Genomic DNA, 24,471 nt, shown 5'->3' on the forward strand with positions numbered 1-24,471 from the left:
TTTCCTTTTTTACCCCAAAATTCCCTTTTTTACCCCAAAGTTCAATTTTTTCACCTGAAAATTCCCAATTTCCTCCCAAAATTCCCATTTTTTCCCCCAAAAGTCCCATTTCTCTCCCCAAATTCCCAATTGCTATGGAGACCAAAAAGGGTGGGAAACAGCTGTGAGGAGAAAAATGTCCAATTTTCAGGTAAAAAATTCCCTTTTTTTACCCCAAAGTTCAACTTTTTCACCTCAAAATTCCCAATTTCACCCAAAACTCCAATTTTTTACCTCAAAATTCCCATTTTTTCCCCCAAAATTCCCATTTTTCTCCCCAAATTCCCAATTGCTGTGGAGAGCGAAAAAGGTGGAAAATGGCTGCGGGGAGAAAAAAATCCCGATATTCAGGTAAAAAATTCCCTTTTTTACCCCAAAGTTCAATTTTTTCACCTCAAAATTCTCAAATTTTGCCCCAAATTCCCAATTTTCCCCCAAAATTCCCAATTGCCGTGGAGACCGACAAGAGCGGGAAATGGCTCTGAGGAGACAAATCCCCAATTTTCAGGTACAAAATTCCCTTTTTTGACCCCAAAATTCAATTTTTTCACCTCAAAATTCCCAATTTTCCCCCCAAATTCCCAATTTTCCCCAAAAATTCACTTTTCGCCCCCAAAATTCCAATTTTTAACCTCAGAATTCGCGTTTTCCCCCCAAAATTCAGATTTTTCCCCCAAAATACCATTTCCCCCCCAAATTCCCACTTTCACCTCAAAATTCCCAACTTTTTCTGCCAAATTCCCAATTTTTACCTCAAAATTCCATCTTTTTGTGCCAAATTACCATTTTTTCCCCAAAAAACTACAATTTTTTGCACCAAATTCCCCATGTTTTCCCCCAAATTTCCCACTTTTTCCGCAAAAATTCCATTCCCCCCCCTAAATTCCGAATTGCGAGGAGACGGGAACGGGCGGGAAAAGGGAAAATTCCCAATTTTTGGGTCAAAAATTCCCAATTTTTGGGTCGAAAATTCCCAATTTTCGGGTTGAAAATTCCCTTTTTTACCCCAAAATTCCCAAATTTTAGCCCTAAATTCCCAAATTTTACCCCGAAATTCCCAATTTTTCGCCTCAAAATTCACATATTGCTCCCCCAAATTCCTGATTTTTTTACCACGCCCACTCCCAGCCAACCACACCCAATTAAGAATAAAACTTTTAATTATGAATATGCAAATGAGGGGCGGGACAGAAGTGTTTGTAGGTGTGGTCAGAGGCGCAGGCCACGCCTATTTGTTAATTAACCACGCCCATTTCCACCAAGCCACGCCCATTTCCATAAAAACAACCCCGACAATCCAAAATAAAATGTTTAATCATGATTATGCAAATGAGGGGTGGGACAAAAAGAGGCGGGGGCGTGGTCAGAGATTTAGGCCACGCCCATTTGACACATAACCACGCCCACTTCAAACAAACCACGCCCATTTTCATAAAAACAACCCCAATAATGCAAAATAAAATGCTTAATTATGTATATGCAAATTAGGGGTGGGAGAAAAAGAGGCGGGGGCGTGGTCAGAGATTTAGGCCACGCCCATTTGACACATAACCACGCCCATTTCCAGAAAAACAACCCCGACAAGCCAAAATAAAATGTTTAATTATGAATATGCAAATGAGGGGTGGGACAAAAAGAGGCGGGGGCGTGGTTAGAGATTTAGCCCACGCCCCTTTGTCACATAACCACGCCCATTTCCAACAAGCCACGCCCATTTCCATAAAAACAACCCCGACAATCCAAAATAAAATGTTTAATCATGATTATGCAAATGAGGGGTGGGACCAAAAGAGGAGGGGGCGTGGCCAGAGATTTAGGCCACGCCCCTTTATCACATAACCACGCCCATTTCCATAAAAACAACCCCGATAATGCAAAATAAAATCAAAAAATAAAATGTTTAATTATGAATATGCAAATGAGGGGCGGGACAAAAAGAGGCGAGGGCGTGGTCAGAGATTTTAGGCCACGCTCATTTGACACATAACCACGCCCATTTCCATAAAAACAACCCTGACAATCCCAAATAAAATGTTTAATTATGAATATGCAAATGAGGGGTGGGACAGAAAAGGTGTGGGCGTGGTCAGAGACTCAGGCCACGCCCATTTCTCAACAAGCCACACTCGTTTCCATAGAAACAACCCCAAAAATCAAAAATAAATGGTTTAATTATGAATATGCAAATGAGGGGCGGGACAGAAGGGTTGGGGGCGTGGTCAGAGGCTCAGGCCACGCCCCTTTGGCCCCGCCCCCCTCTGCAGCCGCTCCCAGCCCGGCCGATCCCTCCGGAAAAGCTCCAGGGAAAAATTCCGGGCGACGCCGCGGCCGAAGGGGTCCCGGAGCAGCGCCGGGAGGTGAGGGGCTGGAAAAAGGGAAAATTTGGGGAAATCAACCCAAAAAATTCCCAAAATTTCACACGGGAATTCCCGGAAATCACCCGGAAATTCCACCCCAAAATTCCACGGGAATCACCCAAAAACTGACCATGAAAAATGCCAAAATTCGGGAAAACAACCCCAAAAACTGACCCTGAAAAATGCCAGAATTCAGGAAAATAACCCCAAAAACTGACCCTGAAAAATGCCAGAATTCAGGAAAATAACCCCAAAAACTGACCCTGAAAAATGCCAAAATTCGGGAAAATAACCCCAAAAACTGACCCTGAAAAACGCCAAAATTCGGGAAAATAACCCCAAAAACTGACCCTGAAAAATGCCAAAATTCGGGAAAATAACCCCAAAACCTGACCCTGAAAAATGCCAGAATTAGGGAAAATCAACCCAAAAATCCCTGAAAAACTGACCCTGGAAAATCCCAAAATTAGGGAAAATCAACCCAAAAATCCCCCAAATTCCACCCAAAAATCCCAAAATTCTCCCCAAAATTGCACCCAAAATTAGGGAAAATCATCCCCAAAATCTCCCCAAAATTGCACCCAAAAATTCCCCAAATTCCACCCAAAAATCCCCCAAAAATTTCACCCCAGAATCAGGGAAAATCACCCCCAAAATCCCCCAAATTCCACCCAAAACCTCCCAAAAATCCCCCAAAATCGCCCCAAAAAATCCCCCAAATTTCACCCAAAATTTCCCAAAATTTTCCCAAAATTCCCAAAATATTTCAGTGGCCGCCGGACCCAGCTGGGCCTGACCTGGGAGCCCAAAATTCCCAAAAAATCCCATTAAAATCCCATTAAAACCCCCAAAAAACCCCAAAATTCCCCCGAATTCCACCCAAAAATTCCCAAATTTTTCCCCAATTTTCCCAAAATTCCCAAAATATTTTGGTGGCTGCCGGACCCAGCTGGGCCTGACCTGGGAGTCCAAAATTCCCAAAAAATCCCATTAAAATCCCATTAAAACCCCCAAAAAACCCCGAAATTCCCCCGAATTCCACCCAAAAATTCCCAAATTTTTCCCAAATTTTCCCAAAATTCCCAAAATATTTCAGTGGCATCCAGACCCAGCCGGGCCTGACCTGGGAGCCCAAAAATCCCAAAAAATCCCATTAAAATCCCATTAAAACCCCCAAAAAACCCCGAAATTCCCCCAAATTCCACCCAAAAATTCCCAAATTTTTCCCAAATTTTCCCAAAATTCCCAAAATATTTTGGTGGCCGCCAGACCCAGCTGGGCCTGACCTGGGAGCCCAAAATTCCCAAAAAATCCCATTAAAATCCCATTAAAACCCCCAAAAACCCCCGAAATTCCTCCAAATTCCACCCAAATTTCACCCAAAAATTCCCGAATTTTTCCCAAATTTTCCCAAAATTCCCAAAATATTTTGGTGGCCGCCGGACCCAGCTGGGCCTGACCTGGGAGCCCAAAATTCCCAAAAAATCCCATTAAAATCCCATTAAAACCCCCAAAAAACCCCGAAATTCCCCCAAATTCCACCCAAATTTCACCCCAAAATTCCCAAATTTTTCCCAAATTTTCCCAAAATTCCCGAAATATTTCGGTGGCCGCCGGACCCGGCTCGGGCCTGACCTGGGAGCCCAAAATTCCCAAAAAATCCCATTAAAATCCCATTAAAACCCCCAAAAAACCCCGAAATTCCCCCGAATTCCACCCAAAAATTCCCAAATTTTTCCCAAATTTTTCCAAAATTCCCGAAATATTTTGGTGGCATCCAGACCCAGCCGGGCCTGACCTGGGAGCCCAAAATTCCCAAAAATCCCATTAAAATCCCATTAAAACCCCCAAAAAACCCCGAAATTCCCCCAAATTTCACCCCAAAATTCCCAAATTTTTCCCAAATTTTCCCAAAATTCCCGAAATATTTGGGTGGCCGCGGGACCCAGCTGGGCCTGACCTGGGAGCCCAAAATTCCCAAAAAATCCCATTAAAACCCCCAAAAAACCCCGAAATTCCCCCGAATTCCACCCAAATTTCACCCAAAAATTCCCAAATTTTCCCAAAATTCCCGAAATATTTCAGTGGCCACCGGACCCAGCTGGGCCTGACCTGGGAGCCCAAAATTCCCAAAAAAATCCCATTAAAATCCCATTAAAACCCCCAAAAACCCCCGAAATTCTCCCAAATTCCACCCAAAAATTCCCAAATTTTTCCCCAATTTTCCCAAAATTCCCGAAATATTTCGGTGGCCGCCGGACCCAACTCAGTGGCCAGCCGGGCCTGAGCTGGGAGCCCAAAATTTCACCAAAATTCCCATTAAAACCCCCAAAAAACCCCAAAATTCCCCCAAATTCCACCCAAATTTCACCCAAAAATTCCCAAATTATTCCCAAATTTTCCCAAAATATTTCAGTGGCCGCCGGACCCAGCTGGGCCTGACCTGGGAGTCCAAAATTCCCAAAAAATCCCATTAAAATCCCATTAAAACCCCCAAAAAACCCCGAAATTCCCCCAAATTTCACCCAAAAATTCCCGAATTTTTCCCAAATTTCACCCAAAATTCCCGAAATATTTTGGTGGCATCCAGACCCAGCCGGGCCTGACCTGGGAGCCCAAAATTCCCAAAAAATCCCATTAAAATCCCATTAAAACCCCCAAAAAACCCCGAAATTCCCCCAAATTCCACCCAAAAATTCCCGAATTTTTCCCAAATTTTCCCAAAATTCCTGAAATATTTCGGTGGCCGCCGGACCCAGCTCGGTGGCCAGCCGGGCCTGAGCTGGGAGCCCAAAATTTCCCCAAAATTCCCATTTAAACCCCCAAAAAAACCCAGAAATTCCTCCAAATTCCACCCAAATTTCACCCAAAAATTCCCAAATTTTTCCCAAATTTTCCCAAAATTCCCGAAATATTTCGGTGGCCACCGGACCCAACTCAGTGGCCAGCCAGGCCTGAGCTGGGAGCCCAAAATTTCACCAAAATTCCCATTAAAACCCCCAAAAAACCCCAAAATTCCCCCAAATTCCACCCAAAAATTCCCGAATTTTTCCCAAAATTTCCCAAAATTCCCGAAATATTTTGGTGGCCGCCGGACCCAGCTGGGCCTGTCCTGGGAGCCCAAAATTCCCAAAAAAATCCCATTAAAATCCCATTAAAACCCCCAAAAAAACCCCAAATTCCTCCAAATTGCACCCAAAAATTCCCGAATTTTTCCCAAATTTTCCCAAAATTCCCGAAATATTTCGGTGGCCGCTGGACCCAGCTGGGCCTGACCTGGGAGCCCAAAATTCCCAAAATTCCCCCAAAAATCCCATTAAAATCCCATTAAAACCCCCCAAAAACCCTGAAATTCACCCAAATTTCACCCAAAAATTCCCAAATTTTTCCCCAATTTTCCCAAAATTCCCGAAATATTTCAGTGGCCGCCGGACCCAGCTGGGCCTGACCTGGGAGCCCAAAATTCCCAAAAAATCCCATTAAAATCCCATTAAAACCCCCAAAAAACCCCAAAATTCCTCCAAATTCCACCCAAATTTCACCCAAAAATTCCCAAATTTTCCCAATATTCCCGAAATATTTGGGTGGCCGCCGGACCCAGCTGGGCCTGACCTGGGAGCCCAAAATTCCCAAAAAATCCCATTAAAATCCCATTAAAACCCCCAAAAAACCCTGAAATTCCCCCAAATTCCACCCAAATTTCACCCAAAAATTCCCAAATTTTTCCCAAATTTTCCCAAAATTCCTGAAATATTTCGGTGGCCGCCGGACCCAACTCAGTGGCCAGCCGGGCCTGAGCTGGGAGCCCAAAATTTCACCAAAATTCCCATTAAAACCCCCAAAAAACCCCAAAATTCCCCCAAATTCCACCCAAATTTCACCCAAAAATTCCCAAATTATTCCCAAATTTTCCCAAAATATTTCAGTGGCCGCCGGACCCGGCTCGGGCCTGAGCCGGGAGCCCAAAAATCCCCCAAAAATCCCATTAAAATCCCATTAAAATACCCAAAAACCCCCGAAATTCCCCCAAATTTCACCCCAAAATTCCCAAATTTTTCCCAAATTTTCCCAAAATTCCCGAAATATTCCGGTGGCCGCCGGACCCAGCTCGGTGGCCAGCCGGGCTCGCTGCCGGGCGTCGCCGCTGGCCCAGGCCGTGTCCAGCACTCGGCTCCCAAACCGGTCCCGGGCCAGCCCGGCCCACTGACCCTGGGAAAAAATAAATAATAATTAATGCAAATTAATTAAAAATTAATGACAATTTAATAAAATGATTTAAAGTTAAATAAAAAGATCGAAAACGGAAAAATCACGTTTTTTTCCTGAAAAAAATCCCATTTTTTCCCTAATAAAATCCAATTTTTCACCCAAAAAATCCGATTTTTCACCAGAAAAATCCCATTTTTCTCACCAAAAAAATCCCATTTGTTTCAACAAAAAAATCCCATTTTTTTCCCCAAAATCTTATTTTTCCACTAATAAAATCCCATTTTTCACCAAAAAAAATCCTATTTTTCACCAAAAAAAATCCCATTTTTCCCCTAATAAAACCCCAATCTTTTACGAAACAAATCTAATTTTTCCACAAAAAAATTAAACTTTTTCCCAAAAAATGAGAATTTTTTTTGACAAAATATCAGCATTTTTCCCCAAATAAAATACCAATTTTCCCCACAAAAAATCTCAAATTTTTTTCACTAAAAAATCCTATTATTGCCTAAAAAAATCAGATTTTTTTCTCCTCAAAAACTCATTTTTTCACTAAAAAACGCGCGTTTTTTCACTAAAAACTGGAATTTTTTCCCCAAATAAAATCCCAATTTTCCCCAAAACATCTTATTTTTTTTTCTGCTGAAAATTCCGATTTTTTCACTAAAAATATCCCATTTTCCCCCAGACGAAATCCCGTTTTTCACTAAAAAAATCGATTTTTTTGTAAAGATTTGGAATTTTGCTCCCAAAAATCGGAATTTTTTCCCCAATAAAACCATTTTTTCTAGTAAAAAATCTAATTTTTTTCCCCAAAAAAATCTCATTTTCCCACTAAAATATCCTACATTTTCCCAAAAAAATACCATTTTTTCCACTTAAAAATCCCATTTTTCCCTTCAAAAAATCATATTTTTCCACCAAAACCCCCGTGTTTTTTCCCCAAAATCCCCCGTTTTTTTTTCCCAAAACGGGGTAATTTTTTCCCCGAATAAAACCCCGATTTCCCCGGAATTCCCCCCAAATTCCGGGCACCTGGAACCTCCTGAGGAGCCATTTCCACGCTGCAGCCCAAGATACCAGGGCCACTAAAAAATCCCAGCTGGGGGCTCCAAAATTCCCAAATTCGGCCCAAAAAATCCCAAGTTTTTGCGAAAAATCTGCAAATTTCACGCTTGTAAAATTTTGGCTAAAAAATATTTTTTTTTTTGGCTAAAAAGCCCAATTTCTTTCAGGACAAAATCCAATTTCTCTGCAAAAATAATCAAATTTTTTTCTCCAAAAAAATCGCATTTTTCCCCCCCAAAAAAATTTCCGTTTTTCGACAAATAACATCTTATTCCTTTATTAAAAAATCTCTTATTTCCCCCACAAAAAATCTCATTTTTTCCACTAAAAAAATCCCATTTTTCACTTTAAAAAATCATATTTTTCCACCAAATCCCCCGTATTTTTTCCCCAAAATCCCCCGTTTTTTTTTCCCAAAACGGGGTAATTTTTTCCCCGAACAAAACCCCAATTTCCCCCGAATTTCCCCCAAATTCCGGGCACCTGGAGCCTCCCGAGGAGCCATTTCCGCGCCGCGCCGCAGCCCAAGATGGCGTCGCAGAGGCGGCTGCCGGGGCCGCCCCGCGCCAGCGCCGCCAGCGCCGCGCCCGACAGCGCCGCCAGCGCCGCGGCGACCGGGGCGGGGCCGGGGAAGGGGGCGGGGCCTGCAGCAAAGGGGGCGGGGCCTGCAGCAAAGGGGGCGGGGCCTGGAGCATTGGGGGCGGGGCCTGCAGCAAAGGGGGTGGGGCCTGGACCATTGGGGGCGGGGCCTGGAGCATTGGGGGCGGGGCCTGCAGCAAAGGGGGTGGGGCCTGGAGCATTGGGAGTAATGGAGGGGGCGTGGCCTGTAGCATTGGGGGCGTGGCTTGTCTCATTGGGGGCCTGGCCTTGAGCATTGGGAGTAATGGAGGGGGCGTGGCCTGGAGCATTGGGGGCGTGGCCTGGACCATTGGGGGTAATGGAGGGGGCGTGGCCTGTAGCATTGGGGGCGTGGCTTGTCTCATTGGGGGCGTGGCCTTGAGCATTGGGAGTAATGGAGGAGGCGTGGCCTGGAGCATTGGGGGCGTGGCCTGGAACATTGGGGGCGTGGCTTGTCTCATTGGGGGCGTGGCCTTGACCATTGGGAGTAATGGAGGGGGCGTGGCCTGGAGCGGTGGGGGCGTGGCCTGGAGCATTGGGAGTAATGGAGGGGGCGTGGCCTGGAGCGGTGGGGGCGTGGCCTGGAGCATTGGGAGTAATGGAGGGGGCGTGGCCTGCAGCATTGGGGGCGTGGCCTGTAGTGGTGGGGGCGTGGCCTGCTGACTTGCGCTTTTTGCGGGTAGTGTGGCCTGGACCATTGGGGGTAATGGAGGGGGCGTGGCCTGTCTCATTGGGGGCGTGGCCTGGATCACTGGGGGTAATGGAGGAGGCGTGGCCTGGAACATTGGGGGCGTGGCCTGGATCATTGGGGGCGTGGCCTGGACCATTGGGAGTAATGGAGGGGGCGTGGCCTGGGGCGATGGGGGCGTGGCCTGCTGATTTGCGCTTTTTGCGGGGGGCGTGGCCTGGAGCATTGGGGGCGTGGCCTGGATTATTGGGAGTTATGGAGGGGGCGTGGCCTGGAGCACTGGGGGCGTGGCTTGTCTCATTGGGGGCGTGGCCTGGAGCATTGGGAGTAATGGAGGGGGCGTGGCGTGGAGCATTGGGGGCGTGGCCTGGAGCATTGGGGGCGTGGCTTGTCTCATTGGGGGCGTGGCCTTGACCATTGGGAGTAATGGAGGGGGCGTGGTCTGGACCATTGGGAGTAATGGAGGGGGCGTGGTCTGGACCATTGGGAGTAATGGAGGGGGCGTGGCCTGGAGCGGTGGGGGCGTGGCCTGCTGACTTGCGCTTTTTGCGGGTAGTGTGGCCTGGACCATTGGCGGTAATGGAGGGGGCGTGGCCTGGAACATTGGGGGCGTGGCCTGGAGCATTGGGAGTAATTGAGGGGGCGTGGCCTGTAGCGGTGGGGGCGTGGCCTGTCTCATTGGGGGCGTGGCCTGGCACATTGGGAGTAATGGAGGGGGCGTGGCCTGTAGCGGTGGGGGCGTGGCCTGCTGATTTGCGCTTTTTGCGGGGGGCGTGGCCTGGAGCATTGGGGGTAATGGAGGGGGCATGGCCTGGAGCATTGGGGGAGTGGCCTGGGACACTGGGGGCGTGGCCTGGTGTTCTGCACCTTTTGCGGGAGGCGTGGCCTGTGTCATTGGGGGCGTGGCCGGTCTCATTGGGGATAATGGAGGGGGCGTGGCCTGGAACGGTGGGGGTGTGGCTTGATTGGCGGGTTTTATGGGGGGTGTGGCGTGTCTCATTGGGGGCGTGGCCGGTCTCATTTGGGATAATGGAGGGGGCGTGGCCTGGAGCGGTGGGGGCGTGGTCTGTCTCATTGGGGGCGTGGCCTCTCATTTTCCGCCTTTTGCGGGGGGCGTGGTCTGTCTCATTGGGGGCGTGGCCTGTCCCACTGAGGGCGTGGCCTGTCCCATTGGGGGCGTGGCCTGTGTCGATATGGGCGTGGCCTGTCTCCATGGGGGCGTGGCCTGTGTCGATATGGGCGTGGCCTGTCCCATTGGGGGCGTGGCCTGTGTCGATGTGGGCGTGGCCTGTCTCCATGGGGGCGGGGCCTGTGCAGCGGAAGCGCAGCAGCAGCTGCAGGGCGCGGGAACCGGCGGGGGACGGCTGCGGTTTTTTGGGGGAAAAACGGGGATTTTGGGAAAATTTGGGGGTTTCAAATTGGGGAATTTGGGGGTTTGGGATTTGGGAGAAAATTGGGAAATTCGAAAAAGTTGGGGGAATTGGGGGGTTGGGATTTAAGGGGATTTGGGTAAAAATCCAGGAATTTGAAATTTGGAAAATTTGGGGATTTGGGGGGAAATGGGGGAATTTTGGGATTGGGATTTGGGGGGAAATAGGGGAATATTGGGATTGGGATTTTGGGTGGAAATCGGGGAATTTGGGGGTTGGAAATTCGAAAAAGTTGGGGGAATTGGGGGTTTGGGATTTAAGGGGATTTGGGTGAAAATCAGGGAATTTGGGGGTTTGAAATTTAGAAAAATTTGGGGATTTGGGGGGAAAAAGAGGAATTTGGGGGTTTGAAATTTGGAAAATTTGGGGATTTGGGATTTGGGGGGAGATGGGGGAATTTCGGGATTGGGATTTAGGGGGAAAAGGGGGAATTTGGGGGTTTGAGATTAGGGAAAATCGGGGAATTTGGGGGTTTGGGATTTGGGGGGAAAAGGGGGAATTTGGGATTTGAATGAAAATCAGGGAATTTGGGAAAATTGGGGGTTTGGGATTTAGAGGAATTTGGGTGAAAGTCCAGGAATTTGGGGGTTTGAAATTTGAAAAATTGGGGGATTTGGGGGGAAATGGGGGAATTTGGGGGTTTGGGATTTGGAAAAATTGGTAGATTTGGGGGTTTGGGATTTAGGTGAAAATCCGGGAATTCAGGGGTTTGAAATTTGGAAAAATTGGGGAATTTGGGGATTTGGGGGGAAATGGGGAATTTGGGAGTTTGGAATTTGGGGAATTTGGGGAGAATTGGGAAATCGAGGAAAAGGAGAGAAGGCATTGGGGGAAAGCGGGGTGAAAATCGAGGAAATTGGGAAAAAGAAAAACCAAAAAAAATTAGAAAAGTATCAAAAATTAAATATAAAGCCAAATAACGTTGAAAAAACCCCAGAAAAAGCCCCGCCCCTTACCTGAAGCTCCGCCCCCTCGCTGCTGGCCCCGCCCTCCAGGGGGCGGAGCTTAGCCAGGGCGGCGAGGCAATGGGGGTGGTGGGGCGGGGCCCAGCAGCGCAAGGCCTGATGGGAAAAGGGGCGGGGCTTAGCGGGGTGGGGCCAAAGGGGCGGGGCTAAGGTGAGCAAAAGGGGCGGGGCTTATGTGGGGATAAAAGGGGCGGGGCTTAGCGGGGTGGGGGCAAAGGGGGCAGGGCTTAGCGGGGTGGGGTAAAGGGGCGGGGCTAGGGTGCGCAAAAGGGGCGGGGCTCAGGTGGGGCTAAAAGGGGCGGGGCTTAGCGGGGTGGGGCCAAAAGGGGCGGGGCTTGGGTGGATAAATATGAAGGGGCAGGGCTAAAAGGGGCGGGGCTTGTGTGGGTGGGGCCAAAGGGGCGGGGCTTATGTGGGGTTAAAAGGGGCGGGGCTTTGGTAGGGCTAAAGGGGCGGGGCTTAGCGGGGTGGGGCTAAAAGGGGCGGGGCTTAGGTGGGGCTAAAAGGGGCGGGGCTTAGGTGGGGCTAAAAGGGGCGGGGCTTAGGTGTGGCTAAAAGGGGCGGGGCGTGGGTGGGGCTAAAAGTGGGTGGGACTAAAGGGGTGGAGCTTATAAGGGTGGGGCTAAAAGGGACAGAGGTAAAAATGGGTGTGGCTGAAGGGGCGGGGCTAAAACTGGGTGGGGTAAAATGTGTGGCTAAAAGGGGCGGGGCTTATAGGGGTGGGGCTTAACAGGGTGGGGCAGAAAGGGGTGGGGCTAAAAGTGAAGGGATGGAAGGGGCGGGGCTAAAAGGGGTGGGACCAAAAGGGGCGGGGCTAAAAGTGGGTGTGGCTAAAGGGGCGGGGCTTAGAGGGGTGGGGCTTCGGTGATTGAAGGTAAAGGGGCTTGGATAGGGTGGGGCTAAAAGTGGGTGGAGCTAATGAGGGTGTGGTTAAAGGGGCGGGGCTTGGACAGGGTGGGGCTAAAAGTGAGTGGGACTAAACGGGCGGGGCTTAGAGGGGTGGGGTTTAAAAGGGGCGGGGCTAAAACTGGGTGGGGTAAATGGGGTGGGGCTAAAAGTGGGTGGGACTAAAATGGGTGTGGTTAAAGAGGGTGTGGCTAAATGGGTGGGGCTAAGTGAGGGTGTGGCTAAAAGTGGGTGGAGCTAATGAGAATGTCATTAAAGGGGCGGGGCTAAAAGTGGGTGGAGCTAATTAGGGAGTAATTAAAGGGGTGGGGATTAAACAGGGGTGGAGCTAATTAGGGAGTAATTAAAGGGGTGGGGCTTAAACAGGGGTAGGGCTAAAAGTGGGTGGAGGTAATGAGGATGTGATTAAAGGGGTGGGGCTAAAAGTGGGTGGAGCTAATGAGGGAGTAATTAAAGGGGTGGGGCTTAAACGGGGTGGAGCTAATTAGGGAGTAATTAAAGGGGTGGGGCTTAAACAGGGATGGGGCAAAAGTGGGTGGGGCTTAAACAGGGAGTGGTTAAGGAGGTGGGGCTTAAAGTGGGTGTGGCTTAGAAAAATGGGTGTGGCCAGTGGAAGATGTACCTTAGACAAAGGGGTGTGGCCTAATTAGAATATTTAAAGTGGACATGGTCTGAAATGTGCTGAAAATGGACAGGGGCGTGGCTTATTTGGATTAATAGGTGGGGCTTATAATTAATAAGCTTAAATGAGGGGGCGTGGCTTGGCACAAACGAGGGGCGGGGCTTAACCGCAAGTAGGCGTGGTTTAATGTGGAAAGGGCGTGGTTTAACGCAAAGTGGGCGTGGCCTAACGGGAAAAGGGGCGTGTCCCACCTGGAAGAGCCAGCGCAGCACCTCCCCCTGGAGCCGGGGGTGCCTCAGGGCCGCCCCCAGCAGGGCCAGCACCACCCCGGGGTGGCCCCGGGCCAGCGGCTCCTCCAGGGCGGGGCCCAGCTCCGACAGCACCTCCTCCACCTGCGGGGGGAGAGGGACACGCCCACCTGTGATTAGCCACGCCCCCTCACGATCCCCCCCGGCCAATCCCCTTGGAGGCATCAGCCGAAGCTCCGCCCCTTTGGTTTTGGAGCTTTAAGCCACTCCCACCACCCTTGTGGCCAATCAAAAGCTCCCATTAAACCACGCCCCTCTTAGCTCCTCCCCTTTTATACCCCACCCATTTAAGCCCCTCCCACCACCCTTCCGGCCAATCAAAAGCTCCCATTAAGCCACGCCCCTCTTAGGCTCCTCCCCTTTTATACCCCACCCATTCAAGCCCCTCCCACCACCCTTCTGGCCAATCAAAAGCTCCCATTAAGCCACGCCCCTCTTAGGCTCCTCCCCTTTTATACCCCACCCATTTAAGCCCCTCCCACCACCCTCCCGGCCAATCAAAAGCTCCCATTAAGCCACGCCCCTCTTAGGCTCCTCCTCTTTTATACCCCACCCATTTAAGCCCCTCCCACCACTCTCCTGGCCAATAGGAACTTCCCATCAAGCCATGTCTTATTTAAGCTCCTCCCCTTTTATACCCCACCCATTTAAGCCCCTCCCACCACCCTTCTGGCCAATCAAAAGCTCCCATTAAGCCACGCCCCTCTTAGCTCCTCCCCTTTTATACCCCACCCATTTAAGCCACTCCCACCACCCTTCCGGCCAATCAAAAGCTCCCATTAATCCACGCCCTATTTAAGCTCCTCCTACTTTGAGCCCCACCCATTTAAGCCCCTCCCACCACCCTTCCGGCCAATCAAAAGCTCCCATTAATCCACGCCCCCTTTAAGCTCCTCCTACTTTGAGCCCCACCCATTTAAGCCCCTCCCACTGTCTTTCTAGCCAATAGTAACTTCCCATTAAGCCACGCCCCTTTAAGCTCCTCCCACTTTAAGCCCCACCCATTTAAGCCCCTCCCACCATTTCCCAGCCAATAGGAACTTCCCGTTAAGCCACGCCCCCTTTAAGCTCCTCCTACTTTGGGCCCCACCCTTTAAGCCCCTCCCACTTAAACTGCATCCCTAATTTCCATATTTAAATTGCCCCTGCATAAGCCACGCCCCTAATTTTATTATTTAAGCCCCTCACACTTTAAGACCCACCCCTAATTTCCATATTTAAACTGCTCCTCATTAAGCCATGCCCCTAATTTCCATATTTTAACACCTCCCACATAGCCCCCCACCCCTAATTTTCATATTTTAACCCCTCCCACATAATCCCCACCCCTAATTTTCATGTTTTAACTCCTCCCACATAACCCCCCACCCCTAATTTTCATATTTAAACCCCTCCCACTTAAACCACGCCCCTAATTTTCATATTTAAACCCCATCCACTTAATCCCCACCCCTAACTTTCGTATTTTAACCCCTCCCATTTAAGCCTTGCCTCTAATTTCCATATTTAAATTCCTCCTCTACAACCCACCCCTAATTTTAATATTTAAACTGCTCCTGTTTAAGCCAGGCCCCTAATTACCATATTTAAACCCCTCCCTCTTTAAACCATGCCCCTCATTTTAATATTTAAACCCCTCCCACTTAAACCACGCCCCTAATTTTCATATTTAAACCCCTCCTACATATTGCCCACCCCTAATTTCCATATTTAAACCCCTCCCACATAATCCCCACCCCTAATTTTCATATTTAAACCCCTCCCACTTAAACCACGCCCCTAATTTTCATATTTTAACCCCTCCCACATAATCCCCACCCCTAATTTTCATATTTAAACCCCTCCCACTTAAACCACGCCCCTAATTTTCATATTTAAACCCCTCCTACATATTGCCCACCCATAATTTCCATATTTAAACCCCTCCCACATAATCCCCACCCCTAATTTTCATATTTAAACCCCTCCCACTTAAACCACACCCCTAATTTTCATATTTTAACCCCTCCCACATAATCCCCACCCCTAATTTTCATATTTAAACCCCTCCCACTTAAACCACGCCCCTAATTTTCATATTTAAACCCCTCCTACATATTGCCCACCCATAATTTCCATATTTAAACCCCTCCCACATAATCCCCACCCCTAATTTTCATATTTAAACCCCTCCCACTTAAACCACGCCCCTAATTTTCATATTTTAACCCCTCCCACATAATCCCCGCCCCTAATTTTCATATTTTAACCCCTCCTATTTAAGCCACACCTATAATTTCCATATTTAAATTCCTCCCACATAATCGCCACCCCTAATTTTCATATTTAAACCCCTCCCACATAATCGCCACCCCTAATTTTCATATTTAAACCCCTCCCACATAATCGCCACCTCTAATTTTCATATTTAAACCCCTCCCACATAATCCCCACCCCTAATTTTCATATTTGAACCCCTCCCACATAATCCCCCACCCCTAATTTCCACATTTAAACCCCTCCCATAACCCCCCCACCCCTAATTTTCATATTTAAACCCCTCCCACTTAATCCCCACCCCTAATTTCCATATTCAAACCCCTCCCAGGTAAACCACGCCCCCAAAGGCCCCGCCCAGCTAAGCCCCGCCTACCACGTCCTCGGGGGCGTGGTCCAGGAGGCGCTGCAGGCCGTGATTGGCCACGGGGTGGGAGGCCACGCCCCTCAGGTGACCCCGCAGGTGACCCCGGAAGAGCTCCCGGAGCCCCGGGGGGTCCAGGGCCGTCATGGCCGCCTCCAGGAGGCGGGAGTGGGCGGGGTCCTGCAGTGACGTCAGCAGAGGGCTGGGCCAATGGGAGAGAAGGAGACAGAGAGGGCGGCCAATCAGAAAGAAGGAGTCGGGGGAAGCGGCCAATAGGGATAAAGGAGGCGGGAGAAGTGGCCAATAGCAGAGTAGGGGGTGAGGGGCACGGCCAATCAGCAGAAGGGATTGGGAGCAGCAGCCAATCAGAGGAAAAGGGTCAGGGAGAGCGACCAATCAGAGAAAAAGGATTGGGAGGACTGGCCAATCAGAGAAAAGGGATTCAAAGGAGTGGCCAATGGGAAAAAAGGGATCGGCCAATGAGAGAAAAAGGGACAGGGACAGCGACCAATCAAAGAAAGGATCTGGAGAATCAGCCAATCAGAGAAAAGGGATCTGGAGACTCAGCCAATCAGAGAGAAGGGATCTGGAGAATCAGCCAATCAGAGAAAAGGGATCTGGAGAGTCAGCCAATCAGAGAGAAGGGATCTGGAGAATCAGCCAATCACAGAAAAGGGATCCAAAGCAGCAGCCAATTGCAAAAAAAGGGATCAGGAGCAATGGCCAATCGGACAGCAGGACCCCCAGGTCACAGCCAATCAGGAAAGAGGATCAAGGACAGCGACCAATTAGAAAGGATTGGGAGAACTGGCCAATCAGAGAAAAGGGATGGCGAACTTCAGCCAATCACAGCACAGCACCCACAGGGGACGACCAATCAAAGAAAGGCGATCCACAGCAGCAGCCAATCAAAGAACGGCAACCGTGGCTCCACCCACATCCCCCGAGAAGGCAGCCAATCAGGAAACTGGGAATGGGAGCACCCAACCAATGAGGAAAGAGCAGCAGGACGCCCCGGCCAATCAGCGCTCACCTGTGCTGGTGGGCGGGGCCGGTCTGGCGGAGGCAGCCAATGAGGGCGCGGCAGAAGCGGGCGCAGGACGGTGATTGGCTGCGGCGCAGCGCCCCCAGCGCCCCCTGCAGGCACAGGCTGGCACAGGCCGGGCTCAGCAGCGCTGGGGAAATTCGGGAATTTTGGGGGAAATTCGGGAATTTTGGGGGAAATTCGGGAATTTGGGGGGAAATTTGGGAATTTGGGGGGAAATTTGGGGAATTTGGGGGAGATTTGAGGATTTTTGGGGGAGATTTTGGGGAAGATTTGGGGGAAAATTCAGGGATTTTGGGGAAAATTCAGCAATTTGGGCATTTTTGGGGGAGATTTTGGGGAAGATTTAGGGAGATTTGGGAGAAATTCGGGAATTTTGGGGAAAACTCGTGAAACTTGGGCATTTTTAGGGGAGATTTTGGGGAACATTTGGGGGGAAATTCGGGAATTTTGGGGGAAATCCGGGAGTTTTGGGGGAAATTCGGGAATTTTGGGGGAAATTTTGGGGAGATTTGAGAATTTTTGGGGGAGATTTTGGGGAAGATTTGGAGGAAAATTCGGGAATTTTAGGGAAACTTGTGAAATTTGGGCATTTTTAGGGGAGATTTTGGGGAACATTTGGGGGGAAATTCGGGAAATTTGGGCATTTTTGGGGGAGATTTTGGAGAAGATTTGGGGAGATTTGGGGGGAAAATTGGGGGATTTTGGAGGGAATTTGGGGAATTTTGACAAATTTGGGGATTTTAAGGGGAAATTTGGGAATTGTGGGAGAAATGTGGAAAATTTGGGAAATTCGGGGGAATTTCAGAATTCTGGGGGAAATTTAGGGGGAAATTCGGAAAATTTGGGGATTCTGGGGGAAATTTTGGGGAAAATTTGGGAAATTCAGGGGTATTTGGGAATTCTGGGGGAAATTTTAGGAATTTAGGGGGGAATTCAGGAAATTTGGGGGAGATTTTGGGAATTTAGGGGTAAACTAGAGAAATTTGGAGATTTTGGGGGAAATTTTTGGAATTTAGGAGGAAACTCAGGAAATTTGGGGATTTTGGGTGGAACATGGGGAATTCTGGCAGAAATTTGGGGATTTAAGGGTGATTTGGGCTGATTTTTGGAGGTTTTTGGGGGGGTTTTTGTGATTTTTGGGGGGTTTTTGGGGTGATTTGGGGGTTTTCTGGTGACTTTGGGGTGATTTGGGTTTTTTGGGGTGAATTTTGGGCTCACCTGGAATTTGCTGCTCCAATCCCTGGGCCAGCTCCTCCAGCAGGGGGCGGAAGGAGGCCGGAAGCTCCGCCCCCTCCGGCAGTGACCACGCCCACTTGGCCTTTAGCCCCGCCCCCTTCGCCTTTGGCTCCGCCCCCTTGGGGGGAGGGACTGGAGGGGATGAGGCAGAAATTCCCAAAAATTGCCAAAAATCCCCAAAAATCCACCCCAAAAACCTCCCAAAAACCCAGCCCAAAATCTCCCAAAAATCCACCCCAAAATCCCCCAAAACCGCCAAAAAAACCAACCCAAAATCCCCCAAAACCTCCCCAAAATCCACCCCAAAAATCTCCCAAATCCACCCCAAAATCTCCCAAATCCACCCCAAAAACCTCCCAAAAATCCACCCCAAAACCTCCCCAAATCCACCCCAAAACCTCCCCAAATCCACCCCAAAATCCCCCAAAACCTCCCCAAAATCCTCCCAAAATGTCCCCAAATCCCTCCAAAACCCCCCCAAACCTCCCCAAAACCCCCCAAAATTCCCCTCAACCCCCCCCCAAAATGTCCCAAATCCCCCCAAAATTCCCCCTTACCTTCATCCCTGCCGCCCCCCAGCACCCCCAAATCCCCTCAAATCTCCCCAAAATGTCCCAAAACACCCAAATGCCCCCAAAATCCCCCTCACCTTCATCCCTGCCGCCCCCCAGCATCCCCAAATCCCCTCAAATCTCCCCAAAATGTCCCAAAACACCCAAATCCCACCAAAATCTCCCTCACCTTCGTCCCTGCCGCCCCCCAGCACCCCCAAATCCCCCTCAAACCCCCCAAAATGTCCCAAAACACCCAAATCCCCCCAAAATCCCCCTCACCTTCGTCCCTGCCGCCCCCCAGCACCCCCAAATCCTCCTCAAACCACCTCAAATCCCCCTCAAACCCCCCCAAAATGTCCCAAAACCCCAAAATCCCCCCAAATTCCCCCTCACCTTCGTCCCTGCCGCCCCCCAGCACCCCCAAATCCCCCTCAAACCCCCCAAAATGTCCCAAAACCCCAAAATCTCCCCAAAATGTCCCCAAATCCCCCTCAAACCACTCCAAACCTTCCCAAAACCCCAAAATCCCCCCAAAATCCCCCTCACCTTCGTCCCTGCCGCCCCCCAGCACCCCCAAATCCCCCTCAAACCCCCCAAAATGTCCCAAAACCCCAAAATTCCCCCAAATTCCCCCTCACCTTCATCCCTGCCGCCCCCCAGCACCCCCAAAAAACCCTCAAACCCCCCCAAAATGTCCCAAAACCCCCAAATCCCCCCAAATTCCCCCTCACCTTCGTCCCTGCCGCCCCCCAGCACCGCCAGCAGCGCCCTGAGCACGAAGCTGCCGTTGGGGTCCCGGGCCAAGCCCCCCAAATCCTCCAGGAAAAGCCGGGCCAGCCCCCCCAAAGCCCCCTGCAGGTCCTCGCCCACCCCCAGCCCCTCCCTCAACACCCCCAGGACCCTCCCCAGGGCGGCCTCGAGCACCCGGGACCCCCGGGGGTGGCGGGGGACCCTCCCCAAATGGAGGAGGAGGTGGGGGAGGGTGTTGGGGGGGGCTTGGGGGAGCAGGAGGAGAAGGAGGCGGGAGCCCCCCGGGTCCAGGGCGACGGCGGGGAGGTGGTGGGCGAGCTCGGAGAGGACGTTGGGGGTGAAGAGAGCTGTGGAAAAAGGGGAAAATGGGGTTAAAAGGGGAGAAAATGGGGGTTAAAAGCAAAAAAATGGGGTTAAATGCAAAAAAATGGGGTTAAACGGGAAAAAAATTGGGTTAAATGCGAAGAAATTTGGGTTAGATGCAAACGAAATGGGGCTTGGGAGAGGGAAAATGGGTGTTAAGAGCAAAAAATTGGGGGGTGGTTAGGGGAGAATGGGGTTAAAAGGGGAGAAAATGGGGTTAAAAGCAAAAAAATGGGGTTAAATGCAAAAAAAATGGGGGTTGGGAGTGAGAAAATGGCGGTTAAGCACAAAAAATGGGGGTTAAAAGCGAAAAATTGGGGGTTGGTTAGGGGAAAATGGGGTTAAAGGTGGAGAAATAGGGTTTAAGTAAAAGAAAATAGGGTTAAATGCAAAAAAATGGGGTTCAAAGTGGAGAAATAAGGGTTAAAAACAAAAAAGATTGGGGGTTGGTTAGGGGAAAATGGGGTTAAAAGGGGAGAAAATGGGGTTAAAAGTAAAAAAGTGAGGGTTGGTTAGAGGAAACTGGGGTTAAAAGGGGAGAAATAGGGGTTAAAAGCAAAAAAATGGGGGTTGGTTAGGGGAAAATGGGGTTAAAAGTGGAGAAATAGGGGTTAAGTAAATGAAAATGAGGTTAAATGGGAAAAAAATGGGTTAAATGTGAAGAAATTTGGGTTAGATGCAAACAAAATGGGGCTTGGGAGAGGGAAGATGGGGGTTAAATATGAAAAAATGGGGTTGAATGCAAAAAAAAAGGGGTTAAATGCAAAAACAATGGGAGTTAAAGACAAAAAAGTGGGTATTAGATTAAAAAAATGGACTTTAAACCAATGAAATTGGAAAAATTGGGAATTAGGAGTGAAGAAATGAGAATGAAGCAGGGCAACGGCGGGGAGGTGGTGGGCGAGCTCGGAGAGGACGTTGGGGGTGAAGAGAGCTGTGGAAAAAGGAGAAAATGGGGTTAAAAGGGGAGAAAATGGGGGTTAAAAGCAAAAAAATGGGGTTAAATGCAAAAAAAAATGGAGGTTAAAATGGGTGGAATATAAAAAAAGGGAGTTAAAAGCAAAAAAATGGGGGTTAAATGCAAAAAATGGGGGCTGGGAGTGAAAAAAACCCCTCATAAACCCCCCCCAAACCCTCATAATCCCCCAAATTCCCCAATAAATCCCAAAATTCCCTGATAAACCCCCAAAATCCCCTCATGAACCCCAAAATCTCCTCATAGACCCCACACTCCCCTCATAGACTACAAAATCCCCTTACAAACCCACAAATCCCCTTACAAACCCCCAAAATCCCCTCATAAATGCCCCAAATCTCCTCATAAACCCCCCAAATTTGCTCAGGCACCTCAAAATCCACCCAAACCCCTCATAAACTCCCTGAAATTTGCTCATAAACCCCCAAAATCCCCACATAAATGCCCCAAATCTCCTCATAAACCCCCCAAATTCCCTCATAAACCCAAAACTCCCCCCCTTAAACCCCCAATATCCTTTATAAACTCCCAAAACCCATCATAAGCCCCTCATAAACCCCAAAATCCTTTCATAGACCCCAAAATCCCCTCATAGATCCTAAAACCCCCTCATAAATCCACAAATTCCCTCATAAAGCCCCAAAATCCCCTCATAGCCCACCCAAACCCCTCATAAACTCCCTGAAATTCTCTCATAAACCCCAAAATCCCCTCATAATGCACCTAAACTCCTCATAAATTCCCTGAAATTCCCTCAGAAACCCCAAAATCCCCTCATAATGCACCTAAACCCCTCATAAACTCCCTGAAATTCCCTCATAAACCCCAAAATCCCCTCATAGCCCACCCAAACCCCTCATAAACTCCCCGAAATTCCCCCATAAACCCCAAAATCCCCTCATAGCCCACCCAAACCCCTCATAAACACCCTGAAATTCTCTCATAAACCCCAAAATCCCCTCATAATGCACCCAAACCCCTCATAAACTCCCCGAAATTCCCTCAGAAACCCCAAAATCCCCTCATAGCCCACCCAAACCCCTCATAAACTCCCTGAAATTCCCTCAGAAACCCCAAAATTCCCTCAGAAACCCCAAAATCTCCTCATAGCCCACCCAAACCCCTCATAAACTCCCCGAAATTCCCTCATAACCCCAAAATCCCCTCATAATGCACCTAAACCCCTCATAAACACCCTGAAATTCCCTCATAAACCCCAAAATCCCCTCATAATGCACCTAAACCCCTCATAAACTCCCTGAAATTCCCTCATAAACCCCAAAATCCCCTCATAGCCCACCCAAACCCCTCATAAACTCCCCAAAATTCCTTCATAAACCCCAAAATCCCCTCATAATGCACCTAAACCCCTCATAAACTCCCCGAAATTCCCTCATAAACCCCAAAATCCCCTCATAATGCACCTAAACCCCTCATAAACTCCCTGAAATTCCCTCATAACCCCAAAATCCCCTCATAGCCCACCCAAACCCCTCATAAACTCCCTGAAATTCCCTCAGAAACCCCAAAATCCCCTCATAGCCCACCTAAACCCCTCATAAACTCCCTGAAATTCCCTCATAAACCCCAAAATCCCCTCATAGCCCACCCAAACCCCTCATAAACTCCCCAAAATTCCTTCATAAACCCCAAAATCCCCTCATAATGCACCTAAACCCCTCATAAACTCCCCGAAATTCCCTCATAAACCCCAAAATCCCCTCATAATGCACCCAAACCCCTCATAAACTCCCCAAAATTCCCTCATAACCCCAAAATCCCCTCATAGCCCACCCAAACCCCTCATAAACTCCCTGAAATTCCCTCAGAAACCCCAAAATCCCCTCATAATGCACCTAAACCCCTCATAAACTCCCTGAAATTCCCTCAGAAACCCCAAAATCCCCTCATAATGCACCTAAACCCCTCATAAACACCCTGAAATTCCCTCATAAACCCCAAAATCCCCTCATAGCCCACCCAAACCCCTCATAAACTCCCCGAAATTCCCTCATAAACCCCAAAATCCCCTCATAGCCCACCCAAACCCCTCATAAACTCCCTGAAATTCCCTCAGAAACCCCAAAATCCCCTCATAATGCACCTAAACCCCTCATAAACTCCCTGAAATTCCCTCATGAACCCCAAAATCCCCTCATAATGCACCCAAACCCCTCATAAACTCCCCGAAATTCCCTCATAAACCCCAAAATCCCCTCATAGCCCACCCAAACCCCCTCATAAACTCCCTGAAATTCCCTCAGAAACCCCAAAATCCCCTCATAGCCCACCCAAACCCCTCATAAACTCCCTGAATTTGCCTCATAACCCCAAAATCCCCTCATAATGCACCCATACCCCTCATAAACACCCTGAAATTCCCTCATAAACCCCAAAATCCCCTCATAATGCACCCATACCCCTCATAAACTCCCTGAAATTCCCTCATAAACCCCAAAATCCCCTCATAGCCCACCCAAACCCCTCATAAACTCCCCGAAATTCCCTCAGAAACCCCAAAATCCCCTCATAGCCCACCCAACCCCCCCCTCACCGAGCTCCTCCTCGCTCAGCCCTTCCTCCAGCGTCTCCAGGGCCCTCCGGAAATACTCGGCGGTGTCGGGATCGAGGCGAGGCCACGATTGTCGCCGCTGTCGCGACATGCCCGGCCCGGGTGGGGACCCCGCGTGCGCCGCCATGTTGGGTGGGAGGGGAGGAAAGGGCGGGAACGGCGCCAAGTCTCGGGAAATCTCGCGAGGTTTCGTTGGCCGCGGCAGGGAGCTGTCAATCAACCCGTCAGTCACGCCCACTAACCACGCCCACTATAGTTTTGCCCTCAGCTTAACGTGCTGTCAATCAGATGAGGCCACGCCCACTTCTGCATAATTTAGTGTCAATCATCCGTTGCCCCGCCCCTTCTGCGTTTATTTTTATCCTCTGCCTGTCAATCAACCAATGAATCACTTAATCATTCGGCAATTTCCCTGTCAATCACCTTTGGCACCGCCCTTTTCACTCCATGCTTAATCCAATTAAGCAATTTGCCTAATCAATCACTCATTGCCACGCCCCTTTTCCATTGGTTGGCTCACCCCCAGCTCCATCAATCACCCATTGCCACGCCCCTTAATCAATCAATCAATCAATATTTGCCTGATCAATCGCTCTGTCACGCCCGTTAATCAATCAATCAATTAACTTTTGCCTAATCCATCACCCATTGTCACACCACTTAATCAATCAACATTTGCTTAATCAACCACCCATTTTCATGTCCCTCAATCAATCAATCAATATTTGCCTACTAAATCACTCCTTGTCACGCCCCTTAGTCAGGCAATAAATCAATATTTGCCTAATCAATCCCCCATTGCCACGCCCCATAATCAATCAATCAAATTATCAATCGACTAGTCTTCGCCAAATCAATCACCCACACGCCTGTCAATCACCCCGCCCCTCAAGCACCAGCTGTCAATCACCCAAGCCCCGCCCCAAGCCCCGCCCCTCTCCCACCACCCGCCAATCATCCCTTAAACTCCTCTCCCACACCCGCCAATCATCCCTTAAGCCCCGCCCCTCTCCCACACCCGCCAATCATCCCTTAAACCCCTCTCCCACACCCGCCAATCACCCGCAAGCCCCGCCCCTCTCCCACACCCGCCAATCACCCCAAGCCCCGCCCCAAGCCCCGCCCCCTCCCATCAACCCCGC

At 49.4% G+C, this 24,471-nt stretch overlaps 1 protein-coding gene across 1 annotated transcript; it reads right to left on the reverse strand.

The window, feature by feature from the left end:
• Positions 1-1,181: 1,181 nt before the first annotated feature.
• Positions 1,182-24,469, reverse strand: NOP9 (NOP9 nucleolar protein). The gene is made up of 12 exons (XM_085593626.1): positions 23,312-24,469; positions 19,400-19,765; positions 18,097-18,246; positions 16,864-17,005; positions 15,843-16,032; positions 13,154-13,294; positions 11,366-11,470; positions 10,278-10,343; positions 8,798-9,449; positions 8,157-8,317; positions 6,500-6,605; positions 1,182-2,404 (listed from the first exon to the last, which is right to left on the reverse strand). Exons 1-12 carry the CDS (start codon positions 23,454-23,456, stop codon positions 2,259-2,261), a joined length of 2,370 nt encoding a protein of 789 aa, XP_085449752.1. The 5' UTR covers positions 23,457-24,469; the 3' UTR covers positions 1,182-2,258.
• Between the last annotated feature and the right edge of the window lie 2 nt (positions 24,470-24,471).

The sequence above is a fragment of the Lonchura striata genome, chromosome 16 (genome assembly GCF_050655825.1).
Source record: "Lonchura striata isolate lonStrDom1 chromosome 16, ASM5065582v1, whole genome shotgun sequence".
NCBI classification, from domain to species: Eukaryota; Metazoa; Chordata; class Aves; order Passeriformes; family Estrildidae; genus Lonchura; species Lonchura striata.

Coding starts and splice junctions, on each gene's coding strand:
- NOP9 (XM_085593626.1), bottom strand. CDS start 23,456: ATGGCGGCGCACGCGGGGTCCCCACCCGGGCCGGGCATGTCGCGACAG. Junction 19,766..23,311: donor GCTGAGCGAGGAGGAGCTCG/GTGAGGGGGGGG, acceptor CTTTTTCCACAG/CTCTCTTCACCCCCAACGTC. Junction 11,471..13,153: donor TGCTGCGCTGGCTCTTCCAG/GTGGGACACGCC, acceptor TTTTCCCATCAG/GCCTTGCGCTGCTGGGCCCC.